The following is a 17,317-nucleotide window of genomic DNA, read 5'->3' as shown; positions in this document are numbered from 1 at the left end:
TTCCTTCTTTTTTTTTTTTGAGATGGAGTCTCACTCTGTCTCCCAGACTGGAGTACAGTGGCTGGATCTCAGCCCACTGCAAGCTCCACCTCCCGGGTTTATGCCATTCTCTTGCCTCAGCCCCGCCGAGTAGCTGGGACTACAGGTGACCGCCACCTCGCCTGGCTAGTTTTTTGTATTTTTTAGTAGAGACGGGGTTTCACCGTATTAGCCAGGATGGTCTCGATCTCCTGACCTCGTGATCCGCCCGTCTCTGCCTCCCAAAGTGCTGGGATTACAGGCTTGAGCAACTATTTCATAATATAACCTTGCACATAACTTTTTGTAAAGTGAAGTCAGTGCATACAAGAGTTTTCTGTAATTTTAAAGTATCATTAAGAATATTTTTCAGATTTCTGTGTAATATTTATCATTACATCACCTGGTTTTTACCTATCTTGGGAAACTTTTCTGAAATATAAGGAATCAGTTTGGGGAGAATGTATGTGAAATTATGGTGATTAGAAACAGACCCAAAGGCCCAAAGCACAATTTATGGGAATGTTGATGAGCCATATTTATTGGCACTTAGGATTTCTGGTTTTTCTTGGGGAAAGGGAGCAAGAAGAGGTTATGAAAGAAAAGGCAAAGAATCTTCCTTTAGAAACAATATAAGAAGGGTTCATTTTAATGTCTTTATTAGAAGAAGCCTGCTTTTTAGGGCAGGCACAGTGACTCATGCCTATAATCCCAGTATTTTGGGAGGTCGAGTCAGGCAGCTCACCTCAGGTCAGGAGTTTGAGACCAGCGTAACCAACATGGTAAAACCCCGTCTCTACTAAAAATACAAAAATTAGCTGGGCCTGGTGGCAGGCACCTGTAATCCCAGCTATGTGGGAGGCTGAGATGGGAGAATTGCTTGAACCCGGGAGGTGGAAGTTGCAGTGAGCCGAGATCATGTCACTGCACTTCAGTCTGGGCGACAGAGTGAGACTCTGTCTCAAAAAAAAAAAAGGAAAAGAAAAAAAAATAGGCTGCTTTTTATGTCCTTAATGATACTTATTTTCATTTTTATTATATTGAAAGACATTGATATAAAAGGTAAAACTTTCTGGCTTTATTATAAAAGCTCATTCCAAAATATGGCAAGTACCATTCTAGACTTAATAATTTTACCAGTACTTGCTGTACAAAATTAGGGCAGCATCCAAAGAATTCAAGTTGGAGATTTAATAAGAAGGGAATATGAATTTCCTCTAGAAAGGATTAAGAATCATTCCTGCTAAGATCCTCAAGTGACATTTTGTTGCCTGGCAGCTAAAATAATTTGTCTCTTTCCATGACTATGTTGTCTTGTGCTGTGTTAACTTCCTGATACCTAAGCTTAAAGTAAGGGCCAAAGGACAAATTCAGTGCATATATGTATTCCTAACACGTTGGTCTTGCCCTGTTTGTCTCCCTGTCCTTCTGCTCAGGTTCCATACTGCCCTCTGTAGGAAGCTCTGTAGGCAGTGTAAACGGATACCACACCTGCAAAGGTGAGAATGCCATTTCAACAGTGCTTCTTTGTTGGATGTGTTAGGACAGTGTCCATGTTTGCATCTGTATATGTTGCAATATGTGTGGAAGAACTGCTGCCAGAATGGGTGTGAGGATAAAAATCTGGGGAGAAGCAACTGTGGTTTTCTGGCTGTAGAACATAAACAGGTTGGCAGCCCCTGAAGCTAAAGGTATTGTAGAAAAACAATAGACTGGATCACTAGATAAGGCAAATAGGGAAAGAACTCAAAGAAAATATATGTTTATCTTTGAAATTTAAGGAAGTTATACTAGATGTAATCTAGTCTAGCTCTCAGCCTCCCAGCTAGGTGACTTCTCTGTAGTTTGGAGAAGAAGGAATGGAAGAATACTCCAAGCACCTTAATCCCAGTAGTACACTAAGGTTAATTTCTTACTTTGCTCCCTTCACTTTTATTGTTCCCATGTTTAGCATTTTAAGGTATACATCTGAGTATATAATAACAAAACCAGAATGCAGATTATTGAGACCCTTTTGTTTTGTGTATATAAACAGGAACTTTTGTATGATTTAGCAGGAAGATAATCTCTAGTTCACTAGAAGGAGTAAGAGGAATGCAAGTAATTTAGGAGTGAGGAGTCAAGGAACATACTTGAAGAGCTGTCTCCAATCTGATTTCTGTTTCTATGATACTAGATCTGACGGAGATCCAGTGTGACATGTCAGATGTAAACTTGAAGTATGAGAAACTGGGCGGAGTACTTCATGAACGCCAGGAAGGCCTTCAGGCTGTCCTCAACAGAATGGAGGAGGTTCAGAAGGAGGCAAACTCTGTGCTGCAGTGGCTAGAATCAAAAGAGGAAGTCCTGAAATCCATGGATGCCATGTCATCTCCAACCAAGACAGAAACAGTGAAAGCCCAAGCTGAATCTAACAAGGTATTGTGTTTACATTAGTTGCCTCCCAACACCAGGAGGAAGAGACAGCTGTACCAGTGTTCCTGCCCAAGCCCAGGCATCTGAGAAAGAGACATGGGCAACAATCCAGGCTGTGATGGGCAGTGTGTTTGACTTTCTAAATGATTAATATGCCTTAATTCTCCTAGAGAATTTTCTTATGAAATTAGAAATTGTTATAAGTTAGATTCAGAAACAAAACCAGATATGTTTGCAGGAAAAGAATAGCCCTCCCCAGAATCATTAGCTCATTGAGAATGGGATCTCATTCTCATTTCTGTGTGATGCTGTAAGCAAGACAAACCATTCTTATCAAAGTACCTTTCCAATTCTTGGAAGGATCTAAATAACTGATTACGGTTCATTCTTAAGATTCACATGTGAGACTAGGAAAAATGTCAGAAGATATAAGACCGTACAAAATCCTGTAGGAAATTTTCACCAAAACTTTTAATATTCCTATCGAGCATAGCATCTCATCTCCTTCAAGATATGTTATCATCATATTTTGGTATTTTTCATTTATTGGGATTAATAATTCCTTCTACTATAATTCTCAATTATACTTTTATTCTACTATTATCTCAATAGTAGAACTGTTGAGTTCTACTGATGTGTTATACATAAAAGAAACTCAGATCCTGCCATTTAGATTTTCAGTTTAAAATAAAAATTGAAATAAAATAAAAATTGAAATAGAAGGGTTAAGTAATCTTAACATCACTAAACAAGTCATTGATAGGATCCTAGTAGAACCTATAATAACTGCCCAGTTTTCCAATCATTTCTACCACACACACAGCTTCATTTCCTGTCTGGAATCTCAGGGCATGCATGGTATTCTTTCTCCTAGGCCTTCCTGGCTGAATTGGAACAGAATTCTCCAAAAATTCAAAAAGTAAAGGAAGCCCTGACCGGATTACTGGTGACATATCCCAACTCACAGGAAGCAGAAAATTGGAAGAAAATTGAAGAAGAACTCAGTAAGTTTTCACAGGAGTGTTGCAAGTTTGCTAAGTTACTCATCTTCAAAGCAAGTAGAGAATTTCAGCACATCCTATACAACAGGAATTATTTTTAGTTAATTTTTATAAATAAGCAATTAGGGCCCAGATAGGGCCAGAGCATGAGCCTGAATTGGGAAGAAAATTAGAAATTCCACTCAAAGAGTCAGAAGTTTGGCTTTCTTGGGCAAGTCAAACTGATAATCTACTGTGATCAGGAACCAAAGAGAGGCCAGGAACAGTGGCTCACACCTGTAATCTCAGCACTTTGGGAATCTGAGACAGGAGGATTGCTTGAATCTAGGGGTTCAAACCAGTCTGGGCAACATAGCAAGATCCTGTCTCTACAAAAAGTAAGGAAAAACAAATTAGCCAGGTGTGGTGGCGTGAGCCCGGAATCCTAGCTACTGGGGAGGCTGAGGTGAGACGATTGCTTGAGCCCGGGAGTTCAAGGCTGCATTGAGCTATGATTGTGTCACTGAACTCCAACCTGGGCAACAGAAGGGGACTCTGTCTCCAAAAAAGCATAACTAAAGAACTAAAGAATATTGATGATAAAAATGAAAGATGGAAATAATAAAAGTATTCAATAAAGGGTTTAGATAAATTATGTGCCCATAATATTGAACTGTAAACAGTGTAGATGAATTTTTTTTAATTTAATTTAATTTTTTTTTGAGATGGAGTTTTGCTCTTGTTGCCCATGCTAGAGTGCAATGGCATGATCTTGGCTCACCGTAACCTCCGCCTCCTGGGTTCAAGTGATTCTCCTGCCTCAGCCTCCCAAGTAGCTGGGATTACAGGCATGCGCTACCATGCCCAGCTAATTTTGTATGTTTAGTAGAGAGGGGGTTTCTCCATGTTGGTCAGGCTGGTCTCAAATTCCCGACCTCAAGTGATCCGCCCACCTTGGCCTCCCAAAGTGCTGGGATTACAGGTGTGAGCCCCCTGCCCGGCCTATTTTTTTTTTTTTTTGAGACAGGGTCTTGTTCTGTCACCCAGGCTAGAGTGCAGTGGCACGATACAGCTCACTACAGCCTTGACTTCCCTGGCTCAAGCAGTCTTCCTGCTTCAGCCTCCTGAGTAGCTGAGACCATAGGCATGTGCTACCACAACTAGCCAATTTCTAAATTTTTTTTGTAGAGATAGGGTCTTGCTTTGTTGTCCAAGCTGGCCTTGAACTCTTGGGCTCAAGTGATCTTCCCACTTGAGGAGTTCAAGAACAGCCTGGGCAACATAGGGAGATCCCGTCTCTACAAAAAATAAAAAATTAACTGGGCATGGTGGCGCATGCCTATAGTCCCAGCTACTTGGGAGGCTGAGATGGGAGGATCACTTGGGCCCAGGAGGTTAAGGCTTCAGGGAGCCATGATCGGGCCACCGCTTTATCCTGGGTGATAGAGTGAGACACTGTCTCAAATAAGTAAATAAATAAATAATGCTTCTGGGGTCATTTCCTGCAGTATATTAGGAACATAACTTGGGAACCAGGCCAGTTGTTGATGAGAGTAAAGCAATACATTCCCTCATTTCCTCTCTACAGATTCCCGATGGGAAAGGGCCACTGAGGTGACTGTGGCTCGGCAAAGGCAGCTAGAGGAATCTGCAGGTCATCTGGCCTGCTTCCAGGCTGCAGAATCCCAGCTCCGGCCGTGGATGATGGAGAAAGAACTGATGATGGGAGTGCTGGGGCCCCTGTCTATTGACCCCAACATGTTGAATGCACAAAAGCAACAGGTCCAGGTGAGCAATATAGCAACAAAGAAATTGGAATCACGTGAAACTGGGTTTGAATGTTTCTCCCAGTAAGTAGATTTCATATGATCCTAGACAAGTCATTTAATCTCTCAGAGTCTCAGTTTAAATGAGGTATTTATAAGGTGTTAATCATGGTGCCTGTAAAACAGTAAACAGTCAAAAACTCTTGTTATTATTAACAGAGACAGTAAGATGAGTAGATATGAGAATGGGCAGCTTTTCTGTCTAAATTATGGAATTATATTTTACTTGTGGCCGGGCGTGGTGGCTCACACCTGTAATCCCAGCACTTTGGGAGGTCAAGGTGGGCGGGTCACAAGGTCAAGAGATCGAGACCATCCTGGCTAACATGGTGAAACACCATCTCTACTAAAAATCCAAAAAAACTAGCCGGGTGTGGTGGCACGTGCCTGTAATCCCAGCTACTCGGGAGGCTGAGGCAGGAGAATCTCTTGAACCCAGGAGCCAGAGGTTGCAGTGAGACTAGATTGTGCCACTACACTCCTGCCTGGACAATAGTGTGACACCATCTCAAAAAAAAAAAAAAAAAAAATTTCACTTGTAATCCCCTGTGATAGGATCCACATTACTTAACATCTTATATCTGCTGGCTTTACATAGGATTTTCTGTGATCAAACCTCAAAAAAATTAATTTAAGTGCCTAACATCATAGAAATTTAGGTTGGTCAGGCTGGGTGCAGTGGTTTGCGCCTATAATCCTAGCACTTTGGGAAGCCAAGGTGGGTGGATCACCTGAGGTCAGGAGTTCAAGACCAGCCTGGCCAACATGGTGAAACCTCGCCTCCACTAAAAATACAAAAATTAGCCGGGTGTGGTGGCGGGCGCCTGTAGTCCCAGCTACTCAGGAGGCTAAGGCAGGAGAATCGCTTGAACCCACAGCACAAAGGTTGCCATGAGCAGAGATGGTGCCACTGCACTCCAGCCTGGGCAACAGAGCAAAAACTGCTTCAAAACAGGAAAAAAAAAAAGAAAAGAAAAGAAAAGAAAGAAATTTCGGCTGGTCAAAATTATGTCATTTCCAATGAAATCCTGCCTAGAGGCTTTTCCTTCTTTTACATTCCCCCACAGCCTGGTCCATGTCTTCTCAACTTACCAGGTTCCTTAAGTTAAGACCTAAGAGTACTTTTTGAAGGAACTGTTTCTTTCGGTTCCTGCATCCAGGTAATTATTGAGTCCTATTTAGTCTACTTACAAATATTTTTCTGATCTGGGGTTTTCAAACTTTTTGGTTTCAAGAACCCCTTTTATTCTCTGAAAAATTACTGAGGATCCCCCAGAGCTTGTGTTTATCTGTTAACATTTATTGTACTAAAATACTGAGGAATTTTTAAAGTATATATTTAAATTTTTAAAATAGCAATGATAAAACCATCACATTAACCTAAATAACATATTTTTAATGAAAAAATAGCGTTTTCTGAAACATAAAAGTTTAATGATAAGAGTGGCATTGGCTAGGCGCGGTGGCTTGTGCCTGTAATCCCAGCACTTTGGGAGGCCGGGGCAGGCAGATCATGAGATCAGGAGATCGAAACCATCCTGGCTAGCACAGTGAAACCCTGTCTCTATTAAAAATACAAAAAATAAGCCGGGTGTGGTGGCGGGCACCTGTAGTCCCAGCTGCTGGGGAGGCTGAGGCAGGAGAATGGCGTGAACTCGGGAGGCAGAGCTGGCAGTGAACCGAGATCGCACCACTGCACTCCAGCCTGGGCAACAGCTCAAAAAAAATAAATAAATAAAGGTGGGGGGCATTGTTTTATATCTTTGCAAATCTTAATTTCTGGCTTAATAGGCTATTCTTATATCTGCTTCTGCATATCTGTTACAATATCGAGCACCACGTAGCCTCTGGAAAACATTGAACATTTGTGACAGCACAGAAATTTTAAAAGGCAACTAACATCTTAGTATTATTATGAAAATGGTTTTGATCTGTGTATTTCTGCTAATCCTAGACCCTCCCCTGAAGTGCCTTTCACCAGCCTTAATCTCTACTCTGCTTAGAGAACTACTCATTCTTTATTGTCACATCTGGGGAGCCTTTCCTGATTTCTGTCTTCTGCCATTTGTCATCCCCAACGTAATTAATCACCCTATTCCATGCTTTCACAGTTCTGTGTTGCATGTTCACATCAGTGTTTAATCATTTTTACTTTTGTTACATTTTATTATAGTTCATTGTTTACACATTTGTCATTTTGTGAGGCTGTGTCTTATTTATTTTTGTGCAGTGTAAATACTGAGTACTTTCTATAAATTATCTCATTTAATCCTTATAACAGCCAAAATAAGTACTCTACTGTCCTCATTTTACAGATGAGGAAGCTGGGGTTTGAGAACTTATTAAATCTTGCCTAAGGTCATACAGCTAGTAGGTGACAGAACCAGGATTTGAACACAGACAGTCTGACTCCAGATCCTGTAATCTTAACTTTTTGATGACAGCAGCAAGGGATAGAAAAGAAATAAAAAGTCGTAGTCATTGCCTTAAAGAAGCTCTTTGTCTAATTATGCTATATTATAAAATACAGATTGTATATGCTCTTCGAATTCTAAGAAAGAAACTAAGAAAAACAGACACTGAGAGTTGACATGGCAAGTCCAGCTAGTAATACAGCTGGCTCTGGGATCCAGTGTTCTGAACTCCCTATTCAGAGGCTTGGGTATTGCATGGTAAAGCACATGAATGCCAACTTTAATTCCTCAGCCATGTCTGGCCTTAGTAACTGACATTGAAACAGAATGGGACAAATAAGGAAAAAAAATAAAATAGGAACAATCACTGAGCCTTTCAAAATAAGTTTTTATTAAGCAATTGTTAAGTGATACTGCCTCAGCCTACTAGCCCAGTCCTTTAGCTTTCTGGTTTATTTTTTAAAGTAGTTGGCACTATTTGGCACAGCCCACATCAGTTTTTGTTTTGACACTGCTTTTTCTTTTTTGGAGACAAGGTCTCACTATGTTGCCCAGGCTGGAGTACAGTGGTGCTGTCTCAGCTCATTGCAGCCTCAGCCTCCTGGATTCTCATGCCTCAGCCTCCCAAGTAGCTGGGACTACAGGTGTTCACCAGCACGCCCCGCTAATTTTTGTATTTTTAGTGGAGACATGGTTTTGCCACATTGGCCAGGCTAGTCTTGGACTCCTGACCTCAAGTGATCCTCCCACCTCGGCCTCCCAAAGTACTGTGATTACAGGCGTGAGCCACTGTGCCTGGCCTGACACTGCTTTTAGATAGCTCTGTTTTTCTCCTGTCTAAACATCTTGGTGTCATTTCTGTTTCAGTTTATGCTCAAGGAATTTGAAGCACGCAGGCAACAGCATGAACAACTGAATGAAGCAGCTCAGGGCATCCTAACAGGCCCTGGAGATGTCTCTCTATCCACCAGCCAAGTACAGAAAGAACTCCAGAGCATCAATCAGAAATGGGTTGAGCTGACTGACAAACTCAACTCCCGTTCCACCCAAATTGACCAAGCTATTGTTAAGAGCACCCAGTACCAGGAACTGCTCCAGGACTTATCAGAGAAGGTGAGGGCAGTTGGACAACGGCTGAGTGGCCAGTCAGCTATCAGCACCCAACCAGAGGCTGTAAAGCAGCAATTGGAAGAGACCAGTGAAATTCGATCTGACTTGGAGCAGTTAGACCACGAGGTTAAGGAGGCTCAGACACTGTGCGATGAACTCTCAGTGCTCATTGGTGAGCAGTACCTCAAGGATGAACTGAAGAAGCGTTTGGAGACAGTTGCCCTGCCTCTCCAAGGTTTAGAAGACCTTGCAGGTAAGTTGGAGTGAAGAACATACTTCTGCCATTATTAGAAGCAAGCAGAAAGAAGGAATGGGTTAGGAGTAGTCCCAAGAATCTAGGATTCCCTTACGAAATTTTTAGACTCAGAATGGTGTTAATCCAATTCCTTCTCCTACTTGCAGTGAGAACTGCTGTGATTGTTACACAGTGAGCACTTACAAAATGTGAAGGTTTACATAGCATGGTCCTAAAGATAAAAGCTCTAATAAAATTTCAACCAGCAAGTGGAGATTCATCCCCATAGATGTACTAATAAGTGGAGTTCCACATATACTCTCATTGATACCCAACTTTTTTTTTTTTTTAATATTATGCACACCACACACACAGGTTCTCACTCTGTCACCCAGGCTGGAGTACAGTAGTGTGATCATGGCTCGCTGCAGCCTCAATCTCCTGGGCTCAAGTGATCCTCTCACTTCAGTCTCCCAAGTAACTGGGACTATAGGCACATGCCACCATGCCCAGCTGTTTTTTTTTTTTTTTTTTTTTTTGAGACAGAGTCTCACTCTGTCACCCTAGCTGGAGTGCAGTGGCACGATCTTGGATCACTGCAACCTCCACCTCCTCAATTCAAGCAATCCTCTTGCCTCAGCCTCCCAAGTAGCTGGGACTACAAGCACATGCCACCATGCCTGGCTAATTTTTGTATTTTTAGTAGAGATGGTGTTTCACCATGTTGGCCAGGCTGGTCTCGAACTCTTGACCTTGTGATCCGCCCACCTCGGCCTCCCAAAGTGCTGGGATTACAGGCTTGAACCACCACACCCAGCGATTATTTTTATTTTTAGTAGAGACGAGGTCTTGCTTTGTTGCCCAAGCTAGTCTTGAACTCCTGGGCTCAACTGATCCTCCCACCTCAGCCTCCCCAAGTGCTGGGATTACAGGCATGAGCCACCGTACCCATCCTCTTCTGGACTTCTTATTATAACTTGGTAGAAGAAAAATTGTGTCATTAATTTATTATTTATCTTTCTGAAAATGTTTATGACTTTCACGTTTACCAGCTAGAAGTCAAAGTTTACTTCTGTTACTTAGATCACCTTACAAGGTTGCTATGAGGATTAAATAAGATAGTGTATATGAAGAAGCCTAATTATATGCCTCTTTTTGGTAGGCCCTCAAGTAACGTTAGTTCCCTTCCCCTAAGATTAGACCATATATTCTCAGCAAACATTTTAAATGCCAGGGTTCAGGCATTATTGATTTCAATTTTATTTTCTCATTTCAGCCGATCGCATGAACAGACTCCAGGCAGCTCTTGCCAGCACCCAGCAGTTCCAGCAAATGTTTGATGAGCTGAGGACCTGGTTGGATGATAAACAAAGCCAGCAAGCAAAAAACTGCCCCATTTCTGCAAAGTTGGAGCGGCTACATTCTCAGCTACAGGAGAATGAAGAGTTTCAGAAAAGTCTTAATCAACACAGTGGCTCCTATGAAGTGATTGTGGCTGAAGGGGAATCTCTACTTCTTTCCGTACCTCCTGGAGAAGAGAGAAGGACTCTACAAAACCAGTTGGTTGAGCTCAAAAACCATTGGGAAGAGCTTAGTAAAAAAACTGCAGACAGACAATCCAGGCTCAAGGATTGTATGCAGAAAGCTCAGAAATATCAGTGGCATGTGGAAGACCTTGTGCCATGGATAGAAGATTGTAAAGCTAAGGTGTCTGAGTTGCGAGTTACTCTGGATCCAGTGCAACTAGAGTCCAGTCTCCTAAGATCAAAGGCTATGCTGAGTGAGGTGGAGAAGCGCCGCTCCCTACTGGAAATATTGAATAGTGCTGCTGACATTCTGATCAATTCTTCAGAAGCAGATGAGGATGGAATCCGGGATGAGAAGGCTGGGATCAACCAGAACATGGATGCTATCACAGAAGAGCTGCAGACCAAAACAGGGTCACTCGAAGAAATGACTCAGAGGCTCAAGGAGTTCCAGGAAAGCTTTAAGAATATTGAAAAGAAGGTTGAAGGAGCCAAACACCAACTTGAGATCTTTGATGCTCTGGGTTCTCAAGCCTGTAGCAACAAGAACCTGGAGAAGCTAAGAGCTCAACAGGAAGTGCTGCAGGCCCTAGAACCTCAGGTAGACTATCTGAGGAACTTTACTCAGGGGCTGGTAGAAGATGCCCCAGATGGATCTGATGCTTCCCAACTTCTCCATCAAGCTGAGGTCACCCAGCAAGAGTTCCTCGAAGTTAAGCAAAGAGTGAACAGTGGTTGTGTGATGATGGAAAACAAGCTGGAGGGGATTGGCCAGTTTCACTGCCGGGTACGAGAGATGTTTTCTCAATTGGCAGACCTGGATGATGAGCTAGATGGCATGGGTGCTATTGGCAGAGACACTGATAGCCTCCAGTCCCAAATCGAGGATGTGCGACTATTCCTTAACAAAATTCAGGTCCTCAAATTAGACATAGAGGCCTCTGAAGTGGAGTGTCGACATATGCTAGAAGAAGAGGGGACGCTGGACTTGTTAGGTCTCAAAAGGGAGCTAGAAGCCCTGAACAAACAGTGTGGCAAACTGACAGAGAGGGGGAAAGCTCGTCAGGAACAGCTGGAACTCACACTAGGCCGTGTAGAGGACTTCTACAGGAAATTGAAAGGACTCAATGACGCAACCACAGCAGCAGAGGAGGCAGAGGCCCTCCAGTGGGTAGTGGGGACCGAAGTGGAAATCATCAACCAACAATTAGCAGATTTTAAAGTAAGTCTTAACCTTGTTTTTCTTTTTCTTTTACATGTATTTATTTGCTTGTAACTTGGAAACCATTCAAGTATACATTTTAACTTCTGTCCCTAGTTTTATTATTGTCACTTCCATCACCATGAAAGCACACTGTCTGAAGACTAAATAGTCTCTTGGACTTCTGAGCAAGCTGGTTGGAGCATTTTTCTTTTTTTCTTTTTTCTTTTTTTTCTGAGAGAGGGTCTCCCTCTCTCACCCAGGCTTGGAGTGCAGTGGTGCGATCTCGGCTCACTGCAGACTCGACCTCATAGGCTCAAGCAGTCCTCCCACTTCAGCCTCCCAAGTAGCTGGTACCACAGGCGCCACCATACCTGGCTAATTTTTTGTATTTTTTGTAGAGACGAGGTTTTGCCATGTCTCCCAGGCTGGTCTCAAACTCGTGAGCTCTGGCAATATGCCCACCTCAGCCTACCAAAGTGTTGGGATTACAGGCATGGGCCATCAAGCCCAGCCAGAGCATTTCTCTATTGTAGTTTATTTCAGTCTTTATAACCAATTAAGGATATAGAAAGAAATGTCCAAGTCTTATCTCTTACTCTAAGAATTTCCTCTTAGGATTTCTTGAGATTTCAGATTACCAGATTTTGTAATAGCAGTGAATGCATCTTCAGGTCTCTGTTTTTCTTTTCTTTTCTTTTTTCTTTTTTTTTTTTTTTTGGAGAGAGAGTCTTGCTCTGTTGCCCAGGTTGGAGTGCAGTGGGGCAATCTGGGCTCACTGAAACCTCCACCTCCCAGGTTCAAGTGGTCCTCCTGCCTCAGCCTCCCAAGTAGCTGGGGTTACAGGTGCTCACCACCACACCTGGTTAATTTTTATATTTTTAGTAGAGATGGGGTTTCACCATGTTGGCCAGGCTGGTCTCAAACTCATGACCTCAAGTGATCCACCCACCCCAGCCTCCCAAAGTGCTGGGATTACAGGCATTAGTCACCGCACTTAGCCCCCTGTTTTTCAAATTGAGGTATGAAAAGCCGTAAGTTAAACATAGTCTCATCTTCCTAAAGTGTTATTTTTACACAGATTTTAGTGGAGGATAGTGATGTATATTTGATATATTATGGAATAAAACATAAAATTATCATTAATTATTAAGATAAAACATGACACTTCAAATAAGTCTCCCATTTATATAGTAAGCAGCTTAATAATACATCCCAGACTCCTCAAGAGTACAAGTTCTTTGCCTATAGGAGTGGTTGAGAAGTACTGCCTTAATTGCAAAAATACTTTAATTCTTTGCCTGAGCCAAAATTTCCAGTCCTGAGATTGTGTGAGTATAAATTAAAGTAACAGGAGATGATTACATGACCCAAAAGTATGGATTTACTGGGTTAGGAGCACATCTGTTGGATCTTGGCTCTCACTATATGAACCTATTGCCCCTAGAGTTTTCTGTTGTAAATATCTAAAAGTCTCTCACTCTGCCACTGTACATGGAACAGATTTGGAAAGGATACTTCCAGCACTTTGTTTCCATCACTAGTTAACTATTCCTACTTACACAGTTAATACTCCCACCATTAAAGTAAAATTGTGATCTCAGAGACCCTGCTTGCCAGGATTATTTATCTTAAAAACATGAGAGCCACATGGTCCTAGAGAGGTCACAGTTTTGTAGACAGGATCCAAGTGCAAAAATGTGGCTGTTTCAGAAGGGCCCCTCTAGGAGCTTGGGGGAAATTCAGCACTAAAGTGGGACATTGGCTGAAGGCCTTCTTACCATGTTTGGAGATAGTACAATTTTGAGCAAGAGGAGTCATCATATTTGGGTTTCTTGAGGCACCCAGATAAGGAAAGGGTAGGTAGAGAAAACTTAAACCCATGAAGCAGTGCATTCCTCTTAGAAACTCCCTTTCTAGTGGTAGTGTGGCTTTCCCTGTTTCAGCTTGCACATTTTTCTTTCCTCTTTTGTTTTAAGTGTCTCAAAAGCAGAGACTTTCTTCTACAGGTATGCTTCAGTTATCCAATTTACTTGGATCCAGGCTATTTAGAATTAACCATCTAATCAACTAAATGAAGTTTTTAGAAAACTGAAACTTATCCTTCTAGGCTCCAAAATAGTTTTATCTAACCAGGTTCTGGTTTATATAGGAATGATTTTAAACTCAGTTTGCCTAATTTTCTAAATATGTATTATGCATAAGTTTTTTCTAATGAGTACAGGTTAACATTATTTAAATGGCTGTACTGTTCTGTACTATGGTGATATTGATATTCTCCAGGATGTGAGAGACATTTGGGGCTGCTTTGTATTAAGTATTCCCAAATTACTGTGCACTTTGATTTCTATATTGAGGTTATTGTTTAGGGCCTCTATAGTATTGTACTGGTTGGATTGGCTGTGCATGTGTGTCTGGAGAGGAGGAGGTAATTTCAGGATTTCTGCCCACCACCATGATATTGGGTATTATTTCTTACTGCTATCACTTGTCACTGCTGTCATTTGGTCTGTGTAGTCTATTCCTCCCTTCTAATCTTCATTGAGCTAGAAAATGAGATAAACAGGCCTGTTAAAATTGCATTAGATATGAGCTAAAGTATGCAAAAGAGTCTACATGCAGGCATATTAGTGTTTGGATTTGAGGACAAGTCATCTTTTCCTTTTCATTTAATCCTTGATTTCTAGAGACATTCTGACTTTTGATGTTGCTCGAAGATTTCAAAAAATTACTGGGCATTACTTTGTTTTATTTGTATCCTAGTATGTTGCCTAATAGTGCTCAGAGTTCAATAGCACTTAGTTGCTTGTCATAGCCAAATTCGTTTCACTGATTTCTAAAAATAAGCCTTCCACCTCAGATACTCTGGATGTGAAGGCTGGGACTGGACACTGATCGGCTGGGCTCTTGCAGAGTGTGTTCATCAGCAGTGGACTGGTGTTGACAAGACAAGCCTGGAAGAAGAGTGGGAGAAGGGAGAAGGGTGGTGGAGTGTCCCGTGTGTAGTCCATTGTCAAGTCAGTAGGTAGTTACCATAAAATGATCAGTATCCCCCCTCAAGTTGGGGATGCAAATCAAAAGCCCTGTTCTACCTGTCCACCTTGTAGGGAAGTCAAAAGCTTTGGAAAGAGTTTTTGCCTTCTCCCAGCAAAAGTCTTTGGTCAGGAGCGGAGGAGCATATTCTTGGCTGAACTCATGCTGAGCTCATCGGAAGTGAAAACAATGAGAGGAGAAAAATTCTGTGTGTCAGTTCCATAGTGCCCGGGAGGCTGCATAAAGGGAAGGTCTTTTTGGACCCATTCTGAGGACTGAGTCATTTTCATGATGTGAGTGTTGAGTTCCTGGGTTAATGTGTTATAGTCCAGCCATAGATTAATCTTTCCTTACTCCAACATCAGACCAGATTTATAAAGTATGACTCTGTTTTCAGATTCAAATTATTTTTAATAAGGAAAAAACAAAGATGAAGATAAATATTTTTAAAAACAGCATTAACTGTAAGTTTTCAACTCTTTTCTTTTTTTAATGGAATCATACTCTTAGCACAGAATCTGCATAAGAGAAGAGGATATGAATCTGGGAGATGGAAACTCTGCTTTGACCCAGCTCACTTCATGGGAGATAATCAGAATAGACAGATAAGTTAGGCCTGTGAAGAACCCCCAGTCTTACTTGGGACTGTACAATCGTGCTGATAGGTCCATGGATCTGTAGTCTGTGGGGAAAATTATTTCTTCCTTAAATGAAAGTGGAAAACTAAAATACATTATTCCTAGGAAAGGCTTTCCCTCAGTTACTTCTGAATGATTAGTAGGTCCTCACTGGCTGACCAGATTCTATCACATGGGAGTAGAAGAGAGTTGTTTTCCACTCAAACCAGACAGAGACCTTAGGCTTCCTAAGTTAGGATCTTTACCAGGTTCAGCTCTCTGTTGGAAGTAGAAAGGAAGAAGCCATTCTAGAAATCACTAATGAGAGAATTGAGCTTGTTTTCAGAAAGCTGGAAAGAAAAGGCTTTGGCTAATCTCTTCAGGAAATTCCGTTTTCCTGAACAAGGGAGTCTCTGGTTATTGAGGAAAAGGAATTGTATGTGTCTAACAGGAGGCTAACAAGAAAGGAAGGACCTTTTTATCACTGGAACTTCAGCCAAAGAATTCCCCTCGAGTGACCTTCCTGGGAATGGTTAAAAAAAAAAATATATATATATATATATATATTAAGTCTCTGATGATAACAAGAGACTTTCCTCATTTTGAAATTCCCTATGTAGGTTTTACTTGAATTGAGATCATTCTGAATCTTAAACCAACCCCTGCTTTGCCCCCTGCTCCCCCCAAAAACCATGTGACTTCTCGCTCAGAAAGTATTTGATGGTCTGGTCATCATACTGGTGAGTATTATCAAGAAACCTGGATGCACCTTCATTCACTCATTTTTCATATGTATTTATATTGCTGTGTATTCGGGTCATGCTTCAGATTTGGCATTCTACCTCTCAGTGATAAGAATGAACAATGGGGCCAGGCACAGTAGCTCACGCCTGTAATCATAGCATTCTGGGAGGCCAATGTGGGCAGATCACTTGAGCCTAGGAGTTCGAGACCAGCCTGGGCAACAAAGTGAGGCCCTTCTACAAAAAATAAATAAATTAGCCAGGCATAGTGGCACGTGCTTGTGGGCCCAGCTTACACAGGAGGCTGAGGCAGGAGGTTCACTTGATCCTAGGACATTGAGGCAGCAGTGGGCTGCGTTCATGCCACTGCAGTCCAGTGTGGGTAACAGAGTGAGACCCTCTCTCAAGGAAGGAAGGGAAGGGAAAGGGAAGGAGAAGGGGAAGGGAGAAGGGAGGGAAGGGGAAGGAGGAGAAGGAGAAGGAAGGAAGGAAGGGAGGGAGGCAGGAAAGAAAGAAGGAGGAAGAGGAGAAGAAGGAGGAGGAGGAGGAAGAGGAGAAGAAGAGGAGGAGGAAGAAGAGGAAGAAGAAAGGGAGGGAGGAAGGAAGGGAGGAAGGAAGGGAGGGAGGGAGGGAGGAAGGAAGGAAGCAAGCAAGCAAGCTAGGAAGCGAGGAAGGGAGGAAAATGGGAAACACTGACTCACAGACCACTTTAGGGTCTGTGAGTTTCTCATAGTGGTTCACTTCACCCAGTGGTGCATATAAAGCACCCAAACCAGTTGCTCTTTTCCTTTCTTGTCTTGGGTTGTAATAGGTACAGCATCAGGCTTCCTTAGGATTATTTTCATTGCTAATTCAGGTTGAGCAGAGACCAGGATCAGGGTCTCAGTATACTTGAAGTTTCTACTGGGGGACCTAGGTATCCTACTATGAAAAAAGAATAAGGAAGTCTTGTAAACACCTTCTTTTGATTTATTTATTTATTTATTTATTTTATTTATTTATTTATTTATTTGCCGCATAGAAAGCAAGTTTAGGCATCTTCATGTGCACATGAGAAAAGCCCTGGAAAAGGCCAGGCACAGTGGCTCACACCTGTAATCCCAGCACCTTGGAAGGCTGAGGTGGGTGGATCACCTGAGGTTGGGAGTTTGCGACCAGCCTGGTCAACATGGTTGAAACCCTGTCTCTACTAAAAATAC

General features: G+C 42.1%; 1 protein-coding gene across 1 annotated transcript in view; it reads left to right on the top strand.

Moving 5' to 3' along the window:
* LOC111529566 (microtubule-actin cross-linking factor 1) overlaps window positions 1-17,317 on the top strand; it is a 283,418-nt gene that overhangs the window by 170,330 nt on the left and 95,771 nt on the right. The window contains exons 52-57 of the mRNA XM_026455708.1: window positions 1,455-1,517; window positions 2,195-2,436; window positions 3,308-3,437; window positions 5,002-5,201; window positions 8,521-9,016; window positions 10,275-11,746. Coding sequence (XP_026311493.1) covers window positions 1,455-1,517; window positions 2,195-2,436; window positions 3,308-3,437; window positions 5,002-5,201; window positions 8,521-9,016; window positions 10,275-11,746 — 2,603 coding nt within the window. The remainder of the gene's footprint in view (window positions 1-1,454; window positions 1,518-2,194; window positions 2,437-3,307; window positions 3,438-5,001; window positions 5,202-8,520; window positions 9,017-10,274; window positions 11,747-17,317) is intronic.

This window comes from Piliocolobus tephrosceles, chromosome 1 (assembly GCF_002776525.5).
Source record: "Piliocolobus tephrosceles isolate RC106 chromosome 1, ASM277652v3, whole genome shotgun sequence".
Classification (NCBI taxonomy): domain Eukaryota; kingdom Metazoa; phylum Chordata; class Mammalia; order Primates; family Cercopithecidae; genus Piliocolobus; species Piliocolobus tephrosceles.
This window is presented reverse-complemented; position numbering and strand designations above follow the sequence as displayed.